Here is a 26,404-nt window from a genome sequence, read left to right as displayed (position 1 = left end):
CCCACTGTTATTCTTTCTTGTTGCCTGGCTCTAGGCATGGACACAGTCACAGAAATGTGTGGCAAAGCAGAGTAACTAAAGCCAGCTTTCTGGCTGGAGGAACATAAAGAAAAGCCTGGGAAATGAGAAATTACTGGGAAGATTGCAGAAAGGGAAGAGTTCAGGAAAGCAACCCACATTATTGTTTTAAACTCTTAGGCCCACTTTTGAGCTATACATTTGTCATATGTGACTCTGAGTTGAATCAGCGGACTGAAGACTTTAAGAATTGAACTAACAAGCCACTGCCAGATCCAAGACTGACCACCAAGCGGTGCACACTTGGAACAGATCCACAGAGTGCTAGAAAGACTTGAAAGCGGAAGTGACTTTGGAGCCGTATCCCACAGAAGTCATTGGAATTTGTTGCCTAAACCTATTGTTTTGCATGCTAAAACAAAAATAGCAACATTCTCCAGAGGATTTAAAGAAGGCCCAGGGTCTTATAACATAATATTCAAAATATTCAGGATACTCTCCAAAATTACTTGGCATGAATAACTGGGAACATCTCCATTGCATGGGAAGAAACAATCAACAGATGCCAATATCCAGATGACGTAGATGTTAGAATTATCTGACAAACAATGTGAAGTAGCCACTATAAAAATGCTCCAAGAAGCAATTGCAAACACTCTTAAAATGATTGGAAAAATAGGAAGTCCAGCAGAGAAGTAGAAGTTAAAAAGAATGAAGTACTAAAATGGAAATTTTAGAACTGAAAATGACAGTAACCAAAATGAAACATATTTTGGATAGGCTGGATAGCTGAAAAGAAAAGACAGAGGAAAGAGTCAGTGAACTTGAAGATTGTTGAGTAGAATTTAACCTGTACAACACAGAGGAAAATAAGATAAAAAATAAACAGAAACAAAACAGTGGAGCCTCAGAGACCTGTGGGACAATTACCAGAGGTCTGGCATTTATGTCATTGAATCTCAGAACAGAAAGAGTGAGATGCTAAAAATATATTTTTTTAAATAGTGGCTAAAAAAAAAATGTCCAAATTTTGAGAAAGATATAAACCTAAAGACTCCAGAAGCTCAGTGAACCCCCAAACAGGATAATCACAAAGAAATTCAGGCTCAGTCGTATCATAATATCAGAAAACTAAAGACAAAAAAATTGTTGAAATTAGCCAGGGAAAAGGATGCTTTTCCAATAGGGGATCAACAATTTAAATGATTGTAGATTTCCCATTAGAAACCATGGAGAGCAGAAGAAAGTAGCAAAATATTTTTAGAGTGCTGGAAGAAAACTGTCAACTAACCCAGAACTATATCCAGTGAATACATCTTGCAGGAATGAAGGTGAAATAAGGAAATTTTAGATGATGGAGCAATATTAGAATCTTTTGCCTGCAGACCTACTCTGAAAGAATTGCTTAAGGGAGTTACTCAGAATGAAGTGAAATGATACCAAAAAGAAACTTTAAACATCAGGAATGAAGAAGAAAGAGTAACATAAATGGTATAATAAACTCTTCTGCTTTTTAGTTTTTAAAAATAGGTTTAATTGAGAGCAAAAATTGTCAGGGATTTTCAATGTATATATATGTAATATGTAAAACAACTATAACAAAGTTCAGAGAGTAAGAGGACATACATGGGTGAGGTGTCTGTATTCCACTCTAAGTCATAAAATTTTGTTTGTAAATAGGCAGAAAATTTAAGTATGTACATTGTAATCTTTAGAGCCCATACTAAAATAAAAAAACTGTATAGATACAGTAAAAAAATAGGTAAATTAAAATATTAAAAATGTTCAAAAATCCAAAGGAGTATGAAAGGGTAAAAGAAAAATGAACAAAGGGAACAAACAGAAAACAAATAGTAAAATGGTAGACCTAAATCAAAACATATCTATGTCACTGTATTAATTGTAAATAGGACGTATATACCAATTAAAATATAGAGATTATCAGGATGGTTTTAAAAACTATGACTGAACTATGCCTGTCTAAGAAATTCACTTTGAATGTAATGATATATTTAGAATAAAGTACGTGGATAGGGGAAAAATGCTTAGGTTAGAAAAGGAGAAAGATCTCTATAATCTAAGCTTTCACCTTATGAAACTGGAAAAAGAGCAATATACACCCAAGGCAAGCAGAAGAAGGGAAATAGTAAGGATAAAAGCAGAAATCAGTGACTGAAAACAGAAAGAAAAAAATTACGGAAAATCAGTAGCACCAAAAGCTGGTTCCTTGATCAACAAAATTGATAAATCTCTAGTAAGACTGACAAAGAAAAAAGAAGACAAAGATCACCAATATCAGGAAAAAAGATGGAAAATCACTAGATCTGTGCTGTCAAAAGAATAAGGGAATAAAAGGAACAACTCTGCAAATAGTTTGACAACTTAGATGAAATGACCTGTTTCTTGAAAAGCACAAAGTATCAAAACTTAGCCAAGATGAAGCAGATAATCTCAATAGTTCTGTAATTATTAAATGAGTAGAATATATAGTTAAAAACCTTCCAATAAAGGAATCTTCAGTCACAGTACATTTTACTTAGTAAATTCTCCCAAACATTTATAAAGGAGTTAACATCACACCTGCACAATCTCTTCAAGAAAATAAGAATTTGAAACTCTTCTGATTCATTTTATGAGGCCAGCACCACCCTCATACCAAAGCCAGAAAAACATTACAAAGCAAGAAAGCTACAGACCATTAGCCTTCATGAACACACATGTACACATCAACAGAATACTAGCAAATCAAATCTAGCAATATATAAAAATAATTGGTCATATTACCAATTAGACCAAGTAGAGTTTACCCAGGAATGCAAAGTTGGTTTAATATTAAAAAATTAGTCAGTGTATTTGTGGTACCTTTGGGGGGAGGGGTTGGGTAATTGCAGGGCAGTGAGGAGGATAAAGGGGCACAAAAATTCTCAATCGTAATATAAGCTGGTCACGGGAATGGTAGCACAGCATGGAGAATATAGCTAATGGATCTGTAACATCTTCCTGTGTTGACTATACTAGTGCAGATACTAACTGCACTAATTGGGGTGAGTATTTAATAATATGCGTAACTGTTGAACCATTGTGCTGTATACTTGAAACCAATTTAAGATTATATATCAACTATACTTCAATTTTAAAAAAATCAGTCCATATAATAGTCTGAAAAAATAAGTCATGTAATTATATCAATTGATGCAGAAATACACTTGAAAAATTCCAGCATCCATTAATAATAAAAACTCTCAGGAATCTAGAAATAGAAGGGACTTCCTCAATCAATCTGATAAAAGGCAGCTTTTAAAACCCTACCACTAATATAATTCTTAATGGTGAAAAACCGTATGCTTTCTTCCAAAGAAGAAAAAGGAAAAAGAAAAGGATGTCTGCTTCATAACTATTATTAAACATTAAATTGTTAGTACAATAAGGCAAGAAAAAGAAGTAAAGGCTATTTAGATCAGAAAGAGAAAAACTGAGTAGTGTGTCCTGTCATTCCCTTAAATGTGTTTTTTATTTTTTTTTATTTTGGTATCATTAATATACAGTTACATGAGCAACATTGTGGTTACTGGTTCCCCCCATTATCAATTCCCCACCACATACCCCATTACAGTCACTGTCCATCAGCATAGTAAGTTGCTATAGAGTCACTACTTGTCTTCTCTGTGCTATACTGCCTTCCCCGTGCCCGCCCCCACCACCACATTATGTGCGCTAATCATAAGGCCCCTTATTCCTCTTATCCCTCTCTTCCCACCCATCCCCAGTCCCTTTCCCTTTGGTAACTGTTAGTCCATTCTTGGGTTCTGTGAGTCTGCTGCTGTTTGTTCCTTCAGTTTTTGCTTTGTTCTTATACTCCACAGATGAGTGAAATCATTTGGTACTTGTCTTTCTCTGCCTGGCGTATTTTACTGAGCATAATACCCTCTAGCTCCATCCATGTTGTTGCAAATGGTAGGATTTATTTTCTTCTTATGGCTGAATGATACTCCATTGAGTATGTGTAACACCTCTTCTTTATCCATTCATCTACTGATGGACACTTAGGTTGCTTCCATTTCTTGGCTGTTGTAAATAGTGCTGTGATAAGTGTAGAGGTGCATATGTCTTTTTCAAACTAGGCTACTGCATTCTTAGGGTAAATTCCTAGGAGTGGAATTCCTGGGTCAAATGGTAAGTCTATTTTGAGCATTTTGAGGAACCTCCATACTGCTTTCCACAATGGTTGAACTAATTTACATTCCCACCAACAGTGCAGGAGGGTTCCCCTTTCTCCACAACCTCGCCAACATTTGTTGTTGTTTGTCTTTTGGATGGTGGCAATCCTTACTGGTGTGAAGTGATATCTCATTGTGGTTTTAATTTGCATTTCTCTGATGATTAACGATGTGGAGCATCTTTTCATGTGCCTGTTGGCCATCTGAATTTCTTCTTTGGAGAAGTGTCTGTTCAGCTCCTCTGCCCATTTTTTAATTGGCTTTTTTGCTTTTTGTTTGTTGAGGTGCATGAGCTCTTTGTATATTTTGGATGTCAACGCTTTATCGGATATGTCATTTATGAATATATTCTCCCATACTGAAGGATGCCTTTTTGTTCTACTGATGGTGTCCTTTGATGTACAGCAGTTTTTTAGTTTGATATAGTCCCACTTGTTCATTTTTGCTTTTGTTTCCCTTGCCCGGGGAGATATGTTCATGAAGAAGTTGTTCATGTTTATATTCTAGAGAGTTTTGCCTAAGTTTTCTTCTAAGAGTTTATGGTTTCATGACTTACGTTCAAGTCTTTGATCCATTTCGAGTTGACTTTTGTCTGTGGAGTTAGATTTTCCGGTTTCATTCTCTTACATTAGCTCTCCATTTCCCCATTGTATATCATGGCTCTTTTATCATATATTAATTGACCATATATGTTTGGGTTAATATCTGGACTTTCTATTCTGTTCCACTGGTCTGTGGCTCTGTTCTTGTGCCAGTACCAGATTGTCTTGATTACTGTGGCTTTGTAGTAGAGCTTGAAGTTGGGTAGCAAGATCCCCCCTGCTTTATTCTTCCTTCTCAGGATTGCTTTGGCTATTCGGGGTCTTTGGTGGTTCCATATGAATTTTAGTACTATTTGTTCCAGTTTGTTGAAGAATGCTGTTGGTACTTTGATAGGAATTGCATTGAATCTGTAGATTGCTTTGGGCAGGATGGCCATTTTGACAATATTAATTCTTCCTAGCCAAGAGCATGGGATGAGGTTTCATTTATTAGTGTCCTCTTTAATTTCTCTTAAGAGTGTCTTGTAGTTTTCAGGGTATAGGTCTTTCACTTCCTTGTTTAGGTTTATTCCTAGGTATTTTATTCTTTTTGATGCTATTGTGAATGGAATTGTTTTCCTGATTTCTCTTTCTGCTGGTTCTTCGTTAATGCATAGGAAAGTCACAGATTTCTGTGTATTAATTTTGTATCCTGCAACTTTGCTGAATTCAGATATTAGATATAGTGGTTTTGGAGTGGATTCTTTGGGGTTTTTTATGTATAATATCATGTCATCCTCCAACAGTGACAGTTTGACTTCTTCCTTACCAATCTGGATGCCTTTTATTTCTTTGTTTTGTCTGATTGCCATGACTAGGACCTCCAGTACTATGTTAAATAAAAGCAGGGAGAGTGGGCATCCTTGTCTTGTTTCTGATCTTAGAGGAAAAGCTTTCAGCTTCTTGCTGTTAATTAAGTAGGATGTTGGCTGTGGGTTTGTCATATATGGCCTTTATTATGTTGAAGTACTTGCCCTCTATGCCCATTTTGTTGAGAGTTTTTATCATGATGGGTGTTGAATTTTGTCAAATGCTTTTTCAGCATCTATGGAGATGATCATGTGGTTTTTGTCCTTCTTTTTGTTGATGTGGTGGATGATGATGGATTTTCCAATGTTGTACCATCCTTGCATCCCTGGAATGAATCCCACTTGGTCATGGTGTATGATCCTCTTGATGTATTTTTGAATTTGGTTTGCTAATATTTTGTTGATTATTTTTGCATCTTTGTTCATCAGGGATATTGCTCTGTAGTTTTCTTTTTTTGTGGTGTCTTTGCTGGTTTTGGTATTAGAGTGATTCTGGCCTCATAGGATGAGTTTGGAAGTATTCCCTCCTCTTCTATTTTTTGGAAAACTTTAAAGAGAATGGGTATTATGTCTTCTCTAAATGTCTGATAAAATTCAGCGGTGAATCCATTTGATCCGGGGGTTTTGTTCTTGGGTAGTTTTTTGATTACCGATTCAATTTTACTGTGTTTTTTCTACGTCATTTTTTTATAGACCTGCTTTTGAGTCATGTCTTAAGAAGTCTTTGTTGGGCCCTAAGTCACAAAGCTTTTGTCTTATGCTTTTTGCTAGGAGCTTATTGTTTTCATTATGAGCAAGTTTTTGTGTGAGATGTATGGTCAAGATACTTTTCTCTTTTTTGCATGTGGGTGTCTAGTTGCTCCAACATTTGTTGAAAAGACTGTACTTTCTCTATTGGATTATTGTCAATTCTGGTAAAAAAATCAATTGGACGTTTTTACATGGATCTGTTTCTGAATTCTCTGTCCTGTCTCATTAATCTGTTTGTCCCTTTGTCAATATGGCATTATTTTAAATGCTATAGTCTTGTATAAGTAATTCTTAAAGTCACCTGGTATAATTCTTTCAGTTTTGTCACTTTGATATCAAAATTGATTTAACTTTTCTGGTTACTTTGCCTTTCCATATCAACTTTAGTATCAATTTACCATATCTACAAAAGTTTTCTATTGGAATTGTGTTAAATCTGTAGGTGAATTTGAAGTGTTTTTGATTTGCTAATATTTTGTTGATGATTTGTGCATCAAAATTGAAATCTTTACTGTCTTGAGTCTCGCAAACTATGAACACAGTATGTCTCTCCATTTATCTGTGTTTTCTTTCTTTTGTCTGCATTTTGTGGTTCATAGTTAGATAAATACCTGTACGTGTTAGGTTTATACCGATGCATTTCATTTGGGGGAGAGCTATTATAAGTGGCATTTCTTAAAATGTAAGTTTCCAATTGTACCTTAAAGGTGTTTAGAAATATGATCACTCTGTGTATTGAATTTGCATTTTGTAATCTTGCTTAACCTCACTTATTAATCCTAGGAGGATTTTTGTGTTTTTGTAGCTAAGTTGGGGTTTTCTATGTAGGTGATGTCATTTGCAATCCTGTTTCTTCCAACAAGCCTCCAACTCAATGCCTGACTTTTTTTGCTGAACTGAGCTGAAATATTGTCTTCACCTACTATGGATGCCAATCTGCATTAATGCCCAGAATATCGTCCTGTTCTGATTTAAAATGCCTAGTTTTTCTCTGTTGTGCTGATCAAGATGCATTGTTTTTTTAGATTGTTTGCTGTAAATACAGTACCAAGCAAACCTATGGTCAGTTCATATTTTTGTTAAGTGTTTTGCACAGTTTCCTAAAACATTGTGTGTGACATTTCAGAAAACAAAAGTATAATTTGCAGAGTGGAATAAAATGTTTTATTATACATGTAGGGGCATTTGATGACAAAGGTTAATTTCAAAGCTTTTTATTTGGTATGACTATCTTGCAGATGCCATTTCTCTACAGGGAAAGACTAAAATACAGCTAATTGTTTGATTTGTGCTGAGGGAAGATTCACTAAATTGTATTTTGTCATCCAGAAGTTCTGGGTTGTGATGGCATCAGACGCCAAAACTATGTGTTTTATTTAAAAGGCTGAAATCAGTTTCCTAGCAACTTATATACAAGTACATACAGTTTGAAAGAAGGATTACTGTCCTGTAATTTGTGGGCAAATAGAAAATAGTTCATAGTTCATTTTCATCAGCTTAGGTGATTTCTGTTTTAGTAAAGACTCAGTCACCTGTGGCTTATTCTTTGTCTTCCCTTTAATATTAAAATAATATGAAGTAGTCTTTGCTTTGTACATCCCAAGACTATGTCACCATAATGTCCTCTTTTCATCTTGCTCCGTTTCAGAATATGTTAAAAATTTGGTTAGTGCTCTTCTAAAAGAATATTCTCTGTCTATATAAAGGATTCCTCAAAAGGTTGCTTTTTGAGTATCTTGTTGTCTGATCTTATTTGAATATTTGTCTAGCACGCATGCCAGGTTATTTCCTCTTTTCCTTGTGTAGTAATGATATTTTGATGGGAACTGAACATTCTTCCTCTTCTGGAGCAGCTTAAGGACTGTGAAGTAATAACATTTTATTTTGACTTTCTCACCTGGCTTTTTGAAGAATACTATTTGCCACTACCTGTCTTTGTAAAATGATGCTATGTTTCAGCATTTGTTTTCCATTTTAATGTCATATTATTTGCCTTTTAATGGGGCATCTTTTGTGAGTACTTCTGTGTAGTTTAGTACCCACATACTAAACAATTACGCTTTGTAGATTTGGGCATTGTGGGTTAAGTATGATGAAGGCTGTGCAACAAAACAATACTAACTCACTTTCAGTTTTTGGCATGAAGATAAATATAGACTAGTCCATAAGAAAGTGTGATATATTACTGAAAAGATTTGTAATGAGAACACTTGGCTGTGAGTTGTTTCTACCACTTATTATGTTATGTGTGACCATAATGAGGTTGTCCTAACTTTTAGAGTCTTGCAATATATAAAAGAAAATATATATACATATAAAATTTTCAGGTTATTATAGCAATTAATATATACCTTTCAGTGTGGTTGTAAGAATTAAATGAGTTTCGCAAGCCTGTTGCCCCCTCCATTACACCAGGCCAGCCAGAGGGCAGCCCTGCCTATGACAGCTACACAGTGTAGCATAGAGGCTCCTTCCTGCATGCTTGGCCCACTGGCCCTGTCAGTGGAGGCAGGCTCTGCAGCCAGGAAGCAGGAAAGAGCTCTCTCCTTCCTAGCAGGCAACAGTGCCACTCACTTTCAACCCCCACCATCACTCCAGGGCCTGAGCAGCTCCAGAGAGTAGAGCTTCAAGGCACTAGAAGGTGCCACCTACAAATATGAAACGTCAAAGGAACCTGGTTCAAATGAAAATCCCACAAACACCAGAAAGAGGGCCAAGTGAAACTGAACTCACCAACCTTCCTCAAAGAGATTTAAAATAAAAATCATAAACATGCTAATGGAGCTACAGAAAACTATTCAAGACCTCAGGAAGGAATTCAAGAAAGAGATAGAAACTTTGTAACTTTGGTTTTTAGAGAATAAACAAATAGATAAATCCCTAGCCAGACTTATCAAGAAAATACAGTATCCGAAATCAAACATACCATGGAGGTATTTAAAAGCAAATTATACTGAGGAGATGGTAATTGAGATAGATATTAGAGAACAGGAATACAAAGAAGCTGAGGCATACAGAGAAAAAAAGGATCTCTAGGAATGAAAGAATATTGAGAGAACTGCATGACCAATCCAAATGGAATAATATTTGCATTATAGGGGTACCAGAAGAAGAGAGAGAAAAAGGGATAGAAGGTGTCTTTGAGGTAATTGCTGAGAACTTCCCCAATGCAGGGAAGGAGATTCTCTCTCAGGCCACGGAGGTGCACAGATCTCCCAAAACAAGGGACCCAATGAAGACAACACCAAGACATATAATAATTATTAAGATGGCAAATATTAAGGATAAGGACAAAGTATTAAAAGCAACCAGAGAGAGAAAAAAGATCACATATCACATACCAGGGCAAACCTATCAGGCTATCATCAGACTTCTCAACAGAAACCTTACAGGCCAGAAGGGAGTGACATTATATATTTAATGCAATGAAACAGAAGGTCCTTGAACCAAGAAAGTCTACCTAGCAAGATTACCATTTAAATTTGAAGGAGGGATTAAACAAATTTCCAGGTAAGCAAAAGTTAAAAGAGAATTTACCTCTCATAAACCGTCTCTACAGTGTATTTTGGAGGGACTGCTATAGACGGAAGTGTTTGTAAGGCTAAATAGCTGTCACCAGAGAAAATAAAACCACAGTGAAGGAAGTAGGCCAATTAATTACTAAGCAAATGCAAAATTAAATCAACTACCCCCAAAGTCAGTCAAGGGATACACAAAGAGTAGAGAATATGATACCTAATATATAAAGAATGGAGGAGGAAGAAAAGGAATGGACAGAAAAAAAAGAACCCTTAGATTGTGTTTGAAATAGCATAAGAAGTGAGTTAAATTAGACTGTTAGATAGTTAAGAAGCTTTCCTTGAGCCTTTGATAACCATGACTCTAAAGCCTGCAATGGCCAATGAGTACATATCTATTGATTATCACCCTAAATGTAAATGGACTGAATACACCAATCAAAAGACATAGATTTACTGAATGGTTAAAAAAAAAAAAAGACCCATCTATATGCTGCTTTCAAACCTAGACATAAACAGACTAAAAGTAAAGGATGAAAAAAGATATCTCATGCAAATAATAGAAAAAAGCAGGAGTTGCAGTACTTGTAATCAGACAAAATAGACTGCAAATCAAAGAAAGTAACAAGATAAAGAAGAACATAATCAGACAAAATAGACTACAAATCAAAGAAAGTAACAAGATAAAGAAGAACATTACATAATGATAAAGGGGTCAGTCCAACAAGAGGATATAACCATTATAAATATCTATACACCCAACATAGGAGAACCCAAATATGTACAACAAATATGAACAGAACTAAAGGAGGAAATAGAATGCAATGCATTCATTTTAGGAGACTTCAACACACCATTCACTCCAAAGGACAGATCAACCAGGCAGAAAATAAGTAAGGAGACAGAGGCACTGAACAACACATTAGAACCTAATGGACATCTGTAGAACACTCCACCCAAAAGCAGCAGAATACACATTCTTCTCAAGTGCACATGGAACATTTTCAAGAATAGATCATATACTAGGCCACAAAAAGAGCCTCCGTAAATTAAAAAAGATTGAAGTTATACCAACCAGCTTCTCAGACCACAAAGGTATAAAACTAGAAATAAATTACACAAAGAAAACAAAAAAGCCCACAAACACATGGAGGCTTAACAACATGCTCCTAAATAATCAATGGATCAATGACCAAATAAAAACAAAGATCAAACAATATATGGAGACAAATGAAAACAGTAACTCAGCACAGGAAAATCTGTGGGATGCAGCAACGACTGTGCTAAGAGGGAAGTATATTGCAATACAGGCTTATTTCAGAATAGAAGAACAATCCCATATGAACAGTGTAAACTCACATTTAATGAAACTACAAAAAGGAAAACATGAGGCCCAAAGTCAGTAGAAGGAGGGACATAATAAAGAACAGAGCAGAAATAAATAAAATCGAGAAGAATAAGTCAATAGAATGAATGAAAGCAGGAGCTGTTTTTAAGAGAAAATAAACAAAATAGATAAACCCCTAGCCAGACTTATAAAGAAATAAGGAGAGTCTACATACATAAACAGAATCGGAAATGAGAAAGGAAAAATCACTATGAACACCTCAGAAATACAAAGAATTATTAGAGAATACTATGAAAAATTACATGCTAACAAACTGAATAACCTAGAAGAAATGGACAACTTTCTAGAAAAATACAACCTTCCAAGGCTGACACAGAAAGAAACAAAATCTAAACAGACCAATTACTGGCAATGAAATTGAACTGGTAATCAAAAATCTACCTAAGAACAAAACTCCTGGACCAGACAGCTTCACCGCAAAATTTTATCAGACATTTAGTGAAGACCTAATACCCATCCTCCTTAAAGTTTTCCAAAAAGTAGAAGAGGAGGGAATACTTCCAAACTCATCCTATGAGGCCAGCATCACTCTAATGCCAAAACCAGGCAAAGACACCACAAAAAAAGAAAATTACAGACTAATATCCCTGATGAACATAGATGCAAAAATACTCAAAAAATATTAGCAAACTAAATTCAAAAATACATCAAAAAGATTATCCATCATGATCAAGTAGGATTTATTGCAGGGATTCAAGGATAGTACAATATTCGAAAATCCATCAACATCATACACCACATCAACAAATAGGACAAAAATTACATGATAATATCCATAGATGTGGAAAAAGCATTTGACAGAATTCAACATCCATTCATGACAAACACTCTCAACAAAATGGGTATAGAGGTCAAGTATCTCAACATAATAAAGACCATATATGACAGACCCACAGCCAACATTATACTTAATAGCAAGAAGCTGAAAGCTTTTCCTTTAAGATCGAGAACAAGGCAAGGATGCCCACTATCCCCACTTTCATTCAACATAGTTCTGGAGATCCTAGCCATGGCAATCAGACAACACAAAGAAATAAAATGCATCCAGATTGGTCAGGAAGAAGTCAAACTGTCACTGTTTGAAGATGACATGATATTGTACATAAAAAATCCTAAAGAATCCACTCCAAAACTACTAGAAGTAATAACTGAATTCAAAAATGTTGCAGGATACAAAATCAACACACAGAAGTCTGTTACATTCCTATACACTAACAATGAACTAGCAGTAAGAGAAATCAGGAAAACAGTTCCATTCACAGTTGTATCAAAAAGAATAAAATACCTAGGAATAAACCTAACTAAGATTAGGAATAAATTTATACCCTGAAAACTACAAGACAGTCATGAGGGAAATCAAAGAAGATACCAATAAATGGAAATACATCCTATGCTCTTGGATAGGAAAAATTAATATTGTCAAAATAGCCATCCTGCCAAAAGCAATCTACAGATTCAATGCAATCCCTATCAAAATGCCAAAAGCATTCTCCAATGAACTAGAGCAAATAGTTCTAAAATTCATATGGAACTGCAAAGGACCCCCAGTAGCCAAAGGAATTCTGAGAAGGAAGAATAAAGCTGGGAGGAGTATGCTCTCTGACTTCAAGCTCTACTACAAAGGCACAGTAATCAAGACAATTTGGTATTGGCTCAATAAAAGAGCCATAGATCAATGGAATAGGATAGAGAGTCCAGCTATAAACCCACAGATATATGGCCAATTAATATTTGATAAAGGAGCCATGGATATACAATGGGGAAATGACAGCCTCTTCAACAACTGTTTTTGGCAAAACAAGACAGCTACACGTAAGAGAATGAAACTGGATTACTGTCTAACGCCATACATGAAAATAAACTCAAAATGGATCAAATCCTAAATGTAAGTCATGAAATCATAAAACTCTTAGAAGAAAACTCTCTTGAATATAAACATGAGCAACTTTTTCCTGAACGCATCTCCTAGGGCAAGGGTAACAAAAGCAAAAAATGAGCAAATGGGACTACATCAAACAAAACAACTTCTGTACAGCAAAGGACACCATCAGTAGAACAGAAAGGCATCCTACAGTATGGGAGAATATATTTGAAAATATCACCTCACACCAGTTAGGTTGGCCAACATCAAAAAACAAGGAACAACAAATACTTGCAAGGATTTGGAGAAAGTGGAACCCTCCTACACAGCTGGTGGGAATGTAAACTAGTTCAGCCATTGTGGAAAGCAATATAGAGGTTCCTTAAAAAACTAAAATAGGAAGACCATTTGACCTGGGAATTACACTCCTAGGAATTTATCCAAAGAAAACAAGACCTCAGATTCAAAAAGACACATGCACCCCTATGGTCATTGCAGCACTATTTACAATAGCCAAGATATGCAAGCATCCTAAGTTTCCATCAGTAGATGAATGGATAAAGAAGAGGTGGTACATATGCAGAATGGAATATTATTCACCCACAAGAAGAAAACAAATCCTACCATTTGTAACAAGATGGATGGAGCTAGAGGCTATTATTCAGTGAAATAAGCCAGGTGGAGAAAGATAAGTACCAAATGATTTCCCTCATTTGTGGAGTATAGTAACGAAGAAAAACTAAAGGAACAAAACAGCAGGAGATTCACAGACTCTAAGAAGGCACTAGCAGTTAACAAAGGGGAGGACTGGGGGAGAATAGATAGGGAGGGAGGGAGAAGGAGATTGAGGGGCATTATGATTGGCACACATGGTGTGGGGTGTCATGAGCAAGGCAGTGTAGCACAGAGTAGAGAAGTAGTGACTCTGTGGCATCTTAGTATTCTGATGGACAGTGACTGTAATGGGGTGTGGGGGAGACTTGATAATAGGGGGAAATGTAGTAACCACAATGTTTTTCATGTGAAACCTTCATAAGGGTGTATCTAGATGACACCTTAATAAAAAAAAGAATTAAATGAGTTGATTTTTAGGAAAGTGCTTTGTAAACCATAGAACATAGATCTGTTTCCTGTAATATACAAAAATTATATTTTTTAATAATTTTCTTTTAATCTAAAGAGGTTTGCTGTAGTTTGGCCAATTTCTATTACTCCTGTTCTTCAGCCATTTCTTTCTTTTTTTTTTTTTGAGAGGGCATCTCTCATATTTATTGATCAAATGGTTGTTAACAACAATAAAATTCTGTACAGGGGACTCAATGGACAATCATTAATCAACCCCAAGCCTAATTCTCAACAGTCTCCAATCTTCTGAAGCATAACGAACAAGTTCTTACATGGTGAACAAATTCTTACATAGTGAATAAGTTCTTACATGGTGAACAGTACAAGGGCAGTCATCACAGAAACTTTCGGTTTTGATCACGCATTATGAACTATAAACAATCAGGTCAAATGTGAATATTCATTTGATTTTTATACTTGATTTATATGTGAATCCCACATTTCTCCCTTATTATTATTATTATTATTTTTAATAAAATGCTGAAGTGGTAGGTAGATGCAAGATAAAGGTAGAAAACATAGTTTAGTGCTGTAAGAGGGGAAATGTAGATGATCAGGTGTGTGCCTCTAGACTAAGTATTAATCCAAGTCTTCAGCCATTTCTTACCTGTGCTTAGATAGACTAAGGAGAGATCAAGCTGTAGATGCTTTCCTTTTCTTATTTTCTTTCTGTTCTATAGTTCTTTCTTTCCTATACTCTGTCTCTTCTGTTTAGAGATTCCAGACTAAAGAGTTTTTTAGAGTAAAAGAATCAGGAAATGATATGTCCTTAACTGTTAGGGGAATCTTATATTTATTTCACACTGTAACTTATTTGGTGAATAACACAGGAATAGGCTTAGTCATCAGCTTCTTTCTTCCTCTGAGCATGACTGTGTATAAACATTGATTTGTATTTATTCCATCTTCTAGTTACAACAGTTGGAGCTTGCACAGATAGAACATAGAGATGCGAATCTCACAGCTCTCGCAGCTATTGGACCAAGGAAGAAGAGACCACTAGAACCTGGGTCTGGAAATGAGGTATTTAAATAATGTTTGTCACTTTATTTCTCATGTCCAGAAAGCAAGCCGAAAGGAATCAAAGACCTGCAAGTGGTTTACCCCTGCCTTGCACACTATTGCTGCCACATGCTTGTTAAAATTCTCCATTGCCTCTTTTGTTAAATCTGAGTTTTTGCGTGGTTGTTATGCTATATTTTGCCTTCAACTTTACTCCTACTTACTTTATTTTATACTTCTTCCTCTCCCCCATCTCTGGTCATACTGAGTCTCACTATCTCAATTTTTTATTTCTGTGTTCTTCCTAAAGGTCTCATGTAATCCTCTCCCCACTTTGTATCCAAATCCAGCTCATCTGTTAAAATCAAATCTTCCATGAACTCCAACAATTCATTTCCTTACTGACTTCTCCTTTTTTCAGCACATGTGTTTGCTTGGCATCAATTATTCTTGTTCTTTGCCTATTTTTTCTTCTGTGAGATTTTAATTTCTTGAGCAAGACTATAATTCTATTTGTATTTCCCACAGATCTCAGCACATATATACTCAATAAATATCATTAATTGATTAATACCAAGGAAGGATCTTAACTTACATCCTTAGAACTATTACTTGATATAATATTAGATTTTCAGATCAACGATCAGGGCTAAGCTAGAGAAACAGTCAAAGGCCCTGAGATGGGGTCAGCAGTGAAGGAGCTGTGGCTCATCTGTTCTGCTCTGTAGAATTTAAATGTGCTTTGAGAAAAGCTCCTCCCTAGCACTGACCCTGAACTTTGACAGTTCCTAAATGAATGGCAGTCATCTCAGTAGAGGAAGGCTTTAAAAAATCTAGTTGTTTTTCATTAAGATGTAATGAAACATTTCATTATAAATGTTCACATACAAAAAACAAAAAAAATTCATACTATAAAAATGTTTGAAAACATAAATGTTTCCTCCTCACAGATTTCAGGTCTCTCAGCACCTACCAAAGGGGATGTAACCACTGTTAAGGTTTTCACATAACCTTCTAGAAATTGCTGTGAATGTGGGCATGTATTTCATACGCATTCACAAATCCACATTTGATTTTGTTTTTACTTAAATGTATTCAAACTATACCTATTGTTCTGACCTTGATATTTTCTCCTTTCCATAATCACCGTCATAGAATAAATATATCTCCATACTTATTAAAGATATATGACACTACTGTTTAGATAAACATAATTTATTCAACCAGCCCTCTAATGGAAATTTAGGTTATTTCCAGGTTTTTGCTTTTTTTTTGCTGCAGAAAACATCCTTGTACTTACATGATTTTGTACTTGGCCAATGTAACTGCAGGCTAAATTCCTAGAAAAGGAATTCTGGCTCAAAGGGTATGTATAATAGGCAAAAACCTTTTGGAGTAATTCATGCATACACAAAGATAGATAGTATAACAAATCCTCATACCCACCACCTTGCTGTAAGTACTATCAATTTATGCCCGATCCTGTTTCATTTTTATCTGCACCAATTTTCTCAGGTCAGTTTTTTACCCTGCAGGTTATTTAAAGTCAATCCTAGACTCAGTGTCATTATCCATAAGTATTATTTGTTGCTTTTCATTTTTGATAAATTACCCTCTCAGTAAGTTGTAACAGTTTTCACATCCATTAGTGCCTATTGTCCCATACTCATTAACACCGGGAATTATCTTAGCCATCTGATGGCTGAAAATGTAGTTTTTAATAGAGTGTTTAAATTATGAGTGAAATTAGACAGATTTTTCCTTGTATGTTGTTACTTTCAATTTACCTTTTTCCCACTGAAGTTACATTTTTTTAATTCATTAAGAAAATGAAACACTGTAGACCCGTCCCTGCTTTTCTTTCAGTTCATCTGGACTTCTTCATTTTCCTTTAAAAAAAAAGTCAATCTTTTATTTCTGTCCTCTGGGATTCTATTTGGAAAGCCCTTTCTTAATTAGAATTATGTGTTAATACTTTTTTATCATGTTACTTTTTAAGTATAAATCTTTGATTCATTCAGAATTTCTTTTGAACAGGAGCTGAGATAATGGCTTTAGCTTTTATTCCCTCAGTCCTCCCTCATTTTCCCCCAGGCTAGCAATTGTCCCACCTCCACTTACTCAGTAATTCTTTCCCTGAGTAATTTCTCACTGACTGAGAATGCCACCTTTATCACACATAACTTTGTATCAAATACAAATTCTCATATGTATTTGAGTCTGCTTCTGTGTCCTGAGCCAGGGCTATCTAACAGAACTTTGTCTCTGATGAAAATGTTCTGTGTTTTCCGTCCTGAATAGCTACGTATGCCTGTTGAGCAATTGAACTGTGGCTAGTGTGATCGCAGAAATAAAAGTTTTAATTTTTTAAATTTAATGTAACTTTTAACAGTCACATGTGGCTGATAGCTACTATATTAGTGCAATAGGTCTGTTGTATTGATGTATATATGTTTATGGCTATTTATGTATTACTACCAAATCTTTTTTTCACATATTAACCATTTTTAAGCATACAGTTCAATAGTATTAAGCATATTCACATTGTTGTACAATGTATCTCTAGAGCTTCTTCATCTTGCAAACCTGAAAAGCTATACCCATTAAACAACTCTGCAGTTATCTTCTCCACCAGCCCCTGAAAAGCCACTATTCTACTTTGATTCTTTGAATTTGATGCTTAGATACCTCGTGTAAGTAGAATCATACAGCATTTGTCTTTTTGAGACTAGTTTATTTCACTCGGCATAAAGTCCTTAAGGTTCCAAATCTTAATATATTTAAAAAGGCTGTTTTTTAAAGACTGGAAAAAAGACAATAAAAAACTTGAAAACTAGTTTAGTAGAGAGTCTCTTCTGTTTCTACTTCTTTAGCACAGGCTGACCCACCACCCTTTATTTTTGTATATAAATGTTTGTAAATATTTCATTAAAAACTGGGGCATGTGATTTCATCATTAAGCATAATCTTATAAATAGGGCTGAGTTAGCATACATTTTTACTTTTGTGGCAATAATAATTGTGATTTTTTTCATCCACATAGTTGTTATTTATAACTCCTTTGAGAAAAACATAGAGATACCCAAATCCCTGTCCTTTTTTTCTATTATGGTAACATTATATAACAAATTCTGTGAAGTGTTCCCTGTGTAGAGGAACATGGTGGCATGTGCAGTAAGTACATGTGCTTTGGCCTCAGACAAATCTGACTTTGCTTCTTGACTGTACTTTAATTATCCCCATTTGGAAAGTGAGCGTAACACCCACATTATACAGTTTTAAGGATTGGATTATATAAAGTGCTTAATTAGTTCCTGGCCTCAAGAACGGGCTTATAATAAATTGTCATCCTTGTCATCGTAGTCATAATATCAGTATTTTAGCTTTTAATAATGTTGTATAAGTAGTGAATGACCCGTAGTGAATTTGAAATGTTAACCATTAATCTCTTCAGAATTTCGCTTCTCTGTCTCATCTTGACTTTTTCAGAAACAGGTAATATGAGATAGTACCATTCTCTACCTCCATTCTCTTTTGCCAGGCTACAGGGAAGCCACGTTTTCTGAAATGTGCATTATGTATTGCAGCTGACTTATTAGAGATTTAAACAGATTTATTATCATCTAATACTTTCTATAAATACCATGTAGAGTCACTAGAATTTAGAGCATGTTACTACTTTAGGTAAAGAAGCCGCTTCTTCTTTATCTAAATATTTTGAGATGTATTTTTTTAAATTTTATTTTGTTCACTAATCTACCTCTTTTTCATAAATGACTTAAACATAAATTTAAATTTGGTTAGATCTGTTAGATTTGCCAGAGATTTAAGGTTGATTTTTTTGTCAGCTCTCTTCAGGGACTTCTTGTGAAATATGTTGAATTGCACATTATGGGTTTATCTTTCCTTCCCAAATTCCCCTTAAATGTTAGTAATGAAGTGAAAACACCACAAATACACAAGAATAAAGAAGAGGAGAAAACAGCTGTAAGAGTATTCAGTAGTATTTGAGTTGAAACTGGCTTAGATTGGAGACTAGAGGTATTCTTTCTGAAAAAAATAACCAAGAGAGGAGGCCTCAGATATTAATAGTTAAGCGCCTTACTTTTAAATGTGACTGGACTGGCAAGGATGACCTGGAATTTAGAGAAAGCCTCCTGCATGACAAAAAGAAAGGAGAATGTGGGAGAAAAGGCATAAAGCAGAAGAACACTAACAAGCAACAGCAGAGTGTATTGCAATCAGGAACAAGAGTAAAAGGCTGTTTTTTAAATGACTGGGAAGAGTTTTTAAAGGACTCCTTGAAAATTATGGTAACAGAAATAAGCAATGATAGAATGGTTGGAAGTTAGAATAGATCCAAGAAAGCACTTAGCCAAAAGATGCTAGATTTGTATTATGCCAAATTAGCTAAGTGGAGCCATGTTTTCCAGAATTCCTTTCCTCGCATAGCCCCAGGTTAGCAGGGACCATGAAGCTTGATTGGAAAGACAGAAGTGGAGTTGCAGCCTTATTCCTCCTCTCAGAAGGTTGTTCTTGGGACCCTGGAGCTATTGCAGTTCACAACTGTTGGTGCAGGAGAGCTTCCGGGCTCCTCACCAAACCTTGGGCCAAGCCCAATACCAGACACAGTCAGCAGCTGACCATGAACTGTTTGACCAGGTTCACAATTACCTAAGGCCACATCTCTGTAATAAATGCCACATTTTATGTCATTCCTAGTGTTCTTTTTCAAATGCTGTCTGGTGCAGAAGTTTGCACTGCAAGTGGCTACAGAGGAGCAGCATCTTAGTGATGGGTTCCTGAATTAGTTCTGGGTTTTTCAGCAGTGGTTCTCAGCTCTAATTAGATTTCAAAGGCATTAATGACCGTGTTGCAGAGGGGATAGTGGTGATCCATGGCATGCAGTGGTAAAACAGTTACTTTATCACCTGAGGACCTAGTAATCAAGTGCCCCGAAAGGCAAGGCTTTGGGAAACCAAGCATTTACTACTTGAGCACATCTTAGTGAACATAGGAATAATGTGAAATAGGTTGTTCCCTTCAAAATACACTGAGGAACTTAAGGAGGGAAGGGCTTTAGATTTGAGCTCAGAAAGAATCCAGATAAGGGAATGGAAGGCTCTGTGACTGCCTTAAAAGAAACCCTTATCTCTTGTAGCCAAAGGCAGAGATTTCTGAAAACCAAATGCGAAGCCTGATCCTACTGTAAGTGGCTAAATTACAATACAGATTGCATTTCCAGTTTTCAGTTTCTTGTGTTAAGAGTTACAGCATTGGGATAGAATGGAAAACTGACAATTGGGGTGGAGAATGTGAACAGATTCCAGTGAAGCTGGGACCCTGGGCTCCTTGGTTCTGCCTCCCACGCTTACCAGTCCTCCTGCACCTCTGAGGGGGGTGTTTTCCTGAGGAATCCGTGATGGCTTCGTTTGAGGTCCTTGCCTTGCAAGAGACTACTGATTTTCCTCAGGACCTTCCCTTACTACCTCATTGCTTCTGACTCTATAACCAGACTCAAGTTCCAGCAGCCCCAGAGAGTGAGGCACTATGTTACCCGTGAGGAGGTGTGATTCACACTGAAGAATCAGATGATTTTGTCTGCAGTTGCCTGGAGAATGGTGGGGGAATGGATCTTAAGGGTGTAGGATCAAAGAATATAAAATTGGATCAGGCTGAATTTTTATTGATAACAAGCTCACTAAGCAGAGAGTCCAGATTGAAGGTATTAGGTCAGAGGACTAAAAGTGGCTCCAACAGTTTACTTGGTTGGTTGACTGAAAACTACACTAAATAGCAGCTCAAGCTAAGTAGAGTTGAGTAGGTGCTAGAACTTTATTTGAATAGAGGAAGTAATCAGAGTGTTTAGGGAGATTAGAATTACAGAATGGATTTTTCATTTAAAAAACATATGCCTTCTGTGTGGGTCCACAGGACACTCCCTTCCTGTAAATGTACATTCAAGTGGGGGAGCTAAGCCTCCTTCAGGAGCTCTGTTGGTGTTCTTTTCAATCCGTTAATGACAGGGGAACTGTTGTCATCAAACTAGGATAGCTGAATTCATTGGGAACCCCAGATGGCAAAAGCAAGTACAGGCATTTACTTACTAAAGACAAAGTGGGTGTGGTTTTATCGTGATGGTCAGCAAAGCCAAGGAGTATTCAAAATAGTCTGAATTGTGGCTGAAATAGCTCTGTTGGGAGAGCGTTAGACTGAAAACCAGAATAGTCTGAATTGCAAAAATCTTTGGCATGGGCTAGTTAATCATAGTGTCCCTAGAACTGAAAGAAGTGGAAACTTATTAAGTCTTCATTAACCTGTAAGTATAACAGAGGAGCTCTAGACCTGGGGAACAGAAGTGTGATTTAGATGACCTTTATATTCTCTCAGCAGTTCCCAGAAGTAAGCTGGTTCACAGATGCAAAGACCTTTGAATGAAGGGAAAGCCAGGTCTTGAAGAAAGACCCTGCCATACCAGCCAAAAATGTATGCTGTGAAACTCCTTCTAGCCTTCCCGCAAAAGACCTATAGCTATTTGCTAAAGCTACTGGACATTGGGGAAGGAGAAATTATTAGACTTTTTAGGGTCTGATGAACACTATAACACTGAACCTAATGAATTCTAGGAGACCTGAAACACTACTGTTTTCTACCAGTCAGTGGAGTTTTAGCTTAAGTCCATCTCACAGTGGGCCCAGTGTGGTTATTTCCATATTCCTGGAATGCATAATTTGAATAGACATATTCAACAACTAACAAAGATCTCACATTGGTTCACCAACCTGTGAAAGTGAGAAAAAGTCAAGTGGAAGACAGTAGAATGTTGTCTACTTATGAAAATAGTAAACTATTACCTGGACAGATTGCAGAGCCACCATTAAAGATTTGAAAGATGCAGAAGTAGTGATTCCTACTGCATGCCCATTCAGCTTACCTGTTTGGCATTGAAGAGGACAGATGGATCTTGGAGAATTGATGGTAGGTTATCATAAACTTAATCAGGTGATGGCTTCTATACTAGTTGTGGTTTCCCAGATGTGTTTTGTTACCGGAACAAATCAGTGTAACCCATGGCATTTGGTATGCAGACATTGATCTGCATATGCTTCCCCCTGTTGCTCCCATACTAATTAGTAAAGACCATCAGAATTAGTTTGCTTTCTGCTGGCAGGGTCAGCAGTATACCTTCACTAACCCATTTTGGAGCTCTATTGGGTCTTATTTCATTAGCTAGTCAGCAAGAACCTAGATAGCCTGTCCCTTGCACAGGACATTATGCTTGTCTATTACACTGATACCATGCTGATTGGTTCTGGTGAGCTAGAAGTAACAACTCCTGCAGACATTTTGCTAAGGTGCTTATATGCCAGAGGGTGAGGATAAATCCCATAAAAATTCAGGGGCCTGTAATCTTGGTGAACTTCTGGAAGTCTGGTGTTTTGGAGCATCTTGAGATATTCTTTCCAAGGTAAAAGACAACTTGCTGTATCTAGCTTCTCCCATCACAGGGAAAGGGGCACATTCAGATTTTAGAGCCAACATATATCTCATCTGATTGGAAATGAGGACTGTCTTTTCCATGAGCCTTTCTGTGCTCTTTCCCTAATCAGGAGCTTCAAAGCCTACCCTTTCCTCTTTCATTTAGTGTCTGGAGTATGTTCTGTCTACTTTCTCTATTTTATTTCCAGTGGGTTATTCACTGTCAATTCTTCCCAGGTCCCTTTCCTTTCATCACTTACTCCTTTTCATTCCTCAGGCTGGTGATTTCTCTAAGCATTCCTCCCCTGTCTCTGTAATGTGAATTTTTATATTTAAAATTTCATTTTCATCAAAATAAGTATGTTTATTATAGAAAATGTAAAGAAGAAAATTATAAGTTATCCACATCCTACCATTTTTGCAAAGTTCATAGTGAAGTAATATATTTGGTGACCTACTTCTTTACCTAATGATACAGTGTATACTTGTTATCCATGTCCTTAAGTGTTCTGCACATTTCATTGGCATACTATAATTTATCTATCTTTTTGGACATGTTTTAGTTTCCAATGTATTGTTGTGTGAGCCTCTTTATAACTAAAATTTTGACCATTTATTACTTAATTTCAGAAATAGAATTCCAAGGTCAAATTAGATTATTAAAGTTCTATCTTATGATTTACTGCTAATTGCTGTTCCCCCAAATTGAGTTAGTTTACAGTCCTACCAGCAATATATGAAAGTGTCTGTTTATTAGTATCTCATCAGTACTGGATAATACTATTTTTAAAACTTAATGCCATTTGTTATCTCTTAGTTTTTTGAATTAATCTCCTTTCTATCTCTAATTTAGAGTCATAATATACTTATTAAGATGGTATTTGTATTCACTCATTGATTTATTCACCCAGTGTGCCAGGTACAGTGGTGAGAAGAATGGAACTAGGTCTTAGCTTGCCTGGAATTTATAATCCAAAAAGTTAGTTTCCTTTATCACAGCAGTGCTCATTAATGCCTATCTGGCCTATTCTACCTTATTAGGGCATACTTGGAGCCTGTGATACAGGACATCATAATGAACCTTAGTATGGTGGTCCTTGTAGCATTTGACCATGGTACTTGTGGTTAAACTGGAAATTAGCATAAGTTGTCTATGAAGAGCTGTCTGGGAATTATGCCTTTCCATCAAGTATTTTTATTGTTATGTACCTCTGCTCCATTAAGTAGTTTGGTCACTGTTCCCTCAAGGCAAATAGTGTTTTAATGGTGCTTTATATGTAATATTTGAGGCTTTATGTGTTATTTTTTTCTTCAAGGCACTTTAAGTGTAGTTAGCATAATAATGAGCTTAATGCTAGAGGAGATTTTTTTTTCTCTAAGTTGTCCAGTTTAAGATGATTTCTGTAAGGTGTCAGGCTCCCAGGAAGCAGTTTTTGAAAGTGTGTCTCCATGCATGCCACTTCTGTAATTTAAACTAGTATAACTTCCTTAGGTTTCCTAAATTGTATTCTCACATGACCAGTTAGTTATACTGTTGCGCTTATTCCCGAAAGTTGTCCTAGTAGCTGTTTCAGCCTCCTGTACAGCTACTTGTTCATGCTTTAGTGACTATGAAAAAGCATGAATTGCTTGTATTATATAGGATTGCCTGTGATAAATATCATTAGGTCTTAGTTTTCAAAGTGATAGATGAGGGCTAATTAACAACAAATTAATGTTTATGTGAAAAGTAGTTGGTAACTCCATTGCTAAGCATACCTTTCCATAGTTTACATGACAGATAATTTCTCTGTGAAATTTTCCCAAATTTAAATGTTCAGCTTGTCAATTAATGTTATCAGTGAAAACACAGGTTTACATGGAAGACCGTGTATCTGTTTTAGATATTGCAACAGTACCTTCTGATGGTATTTAGAGTATGTTGTTGAATTCCTGTTTATGCATTTTCCCTAAGAAATACATAGAATACTGAAAAGAAGAGTAAATGTAAGTTGGCTTTTGAAATGTTTGTTTGAACTTGTTTGATTTATCAGATAGTGCCCATCATTTGGGTTTTTTTTGTTATTGAGATATAATTCGCAAACCATAAAATTCACCATTTTAAAATGTACAATTCAGTAGTTTTTAGTATATTCACATGGCTATACAACCATTGCTATTACTGAATCCAGAATATTTTCATCATTCCACAAAAAAACTCCATAGCCATTAGCAGACACTACCATCAACCTCTGGGAACCACTAATGTGCTTTCTTTCTCCATAGATCTGCCTGTTCTGGGCATTCATATAAATGGAATTACACAGTATGTGGTCTTTTGTGTCTAACTTCTTTGACTTCACATGTTTTCAAAGTCCATGTTGTAGCATGTGTCAGTACTTCATTCCTATTTAATGGTTGAATAATATTCCATTGAATTGATGTACCACATCTGCTTATCCATTCATCATCTGATGGACATTTGATTGTTTCTGTAATGGGCTCTTATAAATAATGCTGCTATGAACATTCATGTACGAGTGTTTGTGTGGACATTCATTTCCCTAGGAGTAGAATTGCTGGCCCATAAGGTAACTGTTTGACTTTTTGAGGAACTGCCAAACTGCTTTCCATAGCAGCTGTACCAGTTTACATTCCCGCCCATAATACATGTCTTGTTATTGTCTTCTTTTTTTTAATAGTCATCCTAGTGGATGTGAAGTGGTATCTCACTATGGTTTTGTTTCGCATTTCCCTATGACTAATGATATTGAGCATCTTTTCATGTGTTTATCAGGCATTTGTGTATCTATTTTGTAGAAATGAAGTCCAATTGGTCTATTTTTTCCTTTGGTTGCTTGTGCTTTAGATGTCATATCTAAGAAATCATTGCCAAATCTGATGTTGCAGAGGCTTATATCTATATTGCTTTCTAAGATTTTTATAATTTTAGTTCTTATATTTACAGTTTTGATCTTTTTTAAGTTCATTTTTATAAATGGTATGAGGTAGGGGGTTCAGTTCATTCTTTTGAATGTAGATATACAGTTGCCTGGCACAGTTTTTTGAAAAAGACTATTCTCTCTCCATTGAATGGTCTTAACACCTTTGTTGAAAATAAATTAGTTGTAGATGTATGGGTTTATTTCTGGGTTCTCAGTTCTAGTCTGTTAATTTCTATGTCTATGTCTATCCTTATGCCAATACCACAATGTCTTGATTTCTATAGTTTTACAGTAAGTTTTAAAATTAGAAAGGATGATTCCTCCAACTTGGTTATGTTTTTTATTTTCTTTTATTAGTAAGGTGTATTACATTGATGATCATATGTTAAATCAACCACACATTTCTGGGATAAATCCCATTTGGCCAAAAAGAAACATTGGTGTTTCTTTTTATATGCTGCTAGATTCTGTTTACAAGTGTTTTGTTGCATCTGTATTTATAAAGGATATTGGTTTGTAGTTTTCTTGTGATGTCTTTGTCTGGTGTTGGTATCAGGGTAATACTGGTCTTATAGAATGGATTAAGTGTTCACTTGTTTTCTGTTTTCTTGCAAGAGTTTGTGAAGTAGTGGTACTAATTCTTCTTGAAATATTTTGTAGACTTTACTAGTGAAGCCATTCAGGGATTTTCTTTGGGAAAAGTTTTTTGATT

At 35.9% G+C, this 26,404-nt stretch overlaps 1 protein-coding gene across 1 annotated transcript in view; it reads left to right on the top strand.

The window, feature by feature from the left end:
* Positions 1–26,404, top strand: part of TAF4B (TATA-box binding protein associated factor 4b) — a 117,198-nt gene that overhangs the window by 75,420 nt on the left and 15,374 nt on the right. The window contains exon 14 of the mRNA XM_036914257.2: positions 15,200–15,310. Within this exon, the coding sequence (XP_036770152.2) occupies positions 15,200–15,310 (111 nt within the window). The remainder of the gene's footprint in view (positions 1–15,199; positions 15,311–26,404) is intronic.

This window comes from Manis pentadactyla, chromosome 6 (assembly GCF_030020395.1).
Source record: "Manis pentadactyla isolate mManPen7 chromosome 6, mManPen7.hap1, whole genome shotgun sequence".
In the NCBI taxonomy this organism is placed as follows: domain Eukaryota; kingdom Metazoa; phylum Chordata; class Mammalia; order Pholidota; family Manidae; genus Manis; species Manis pentadactyla.
This window is presented reverse-complemented; position numbering and strand designations above follow the sequence as displayed.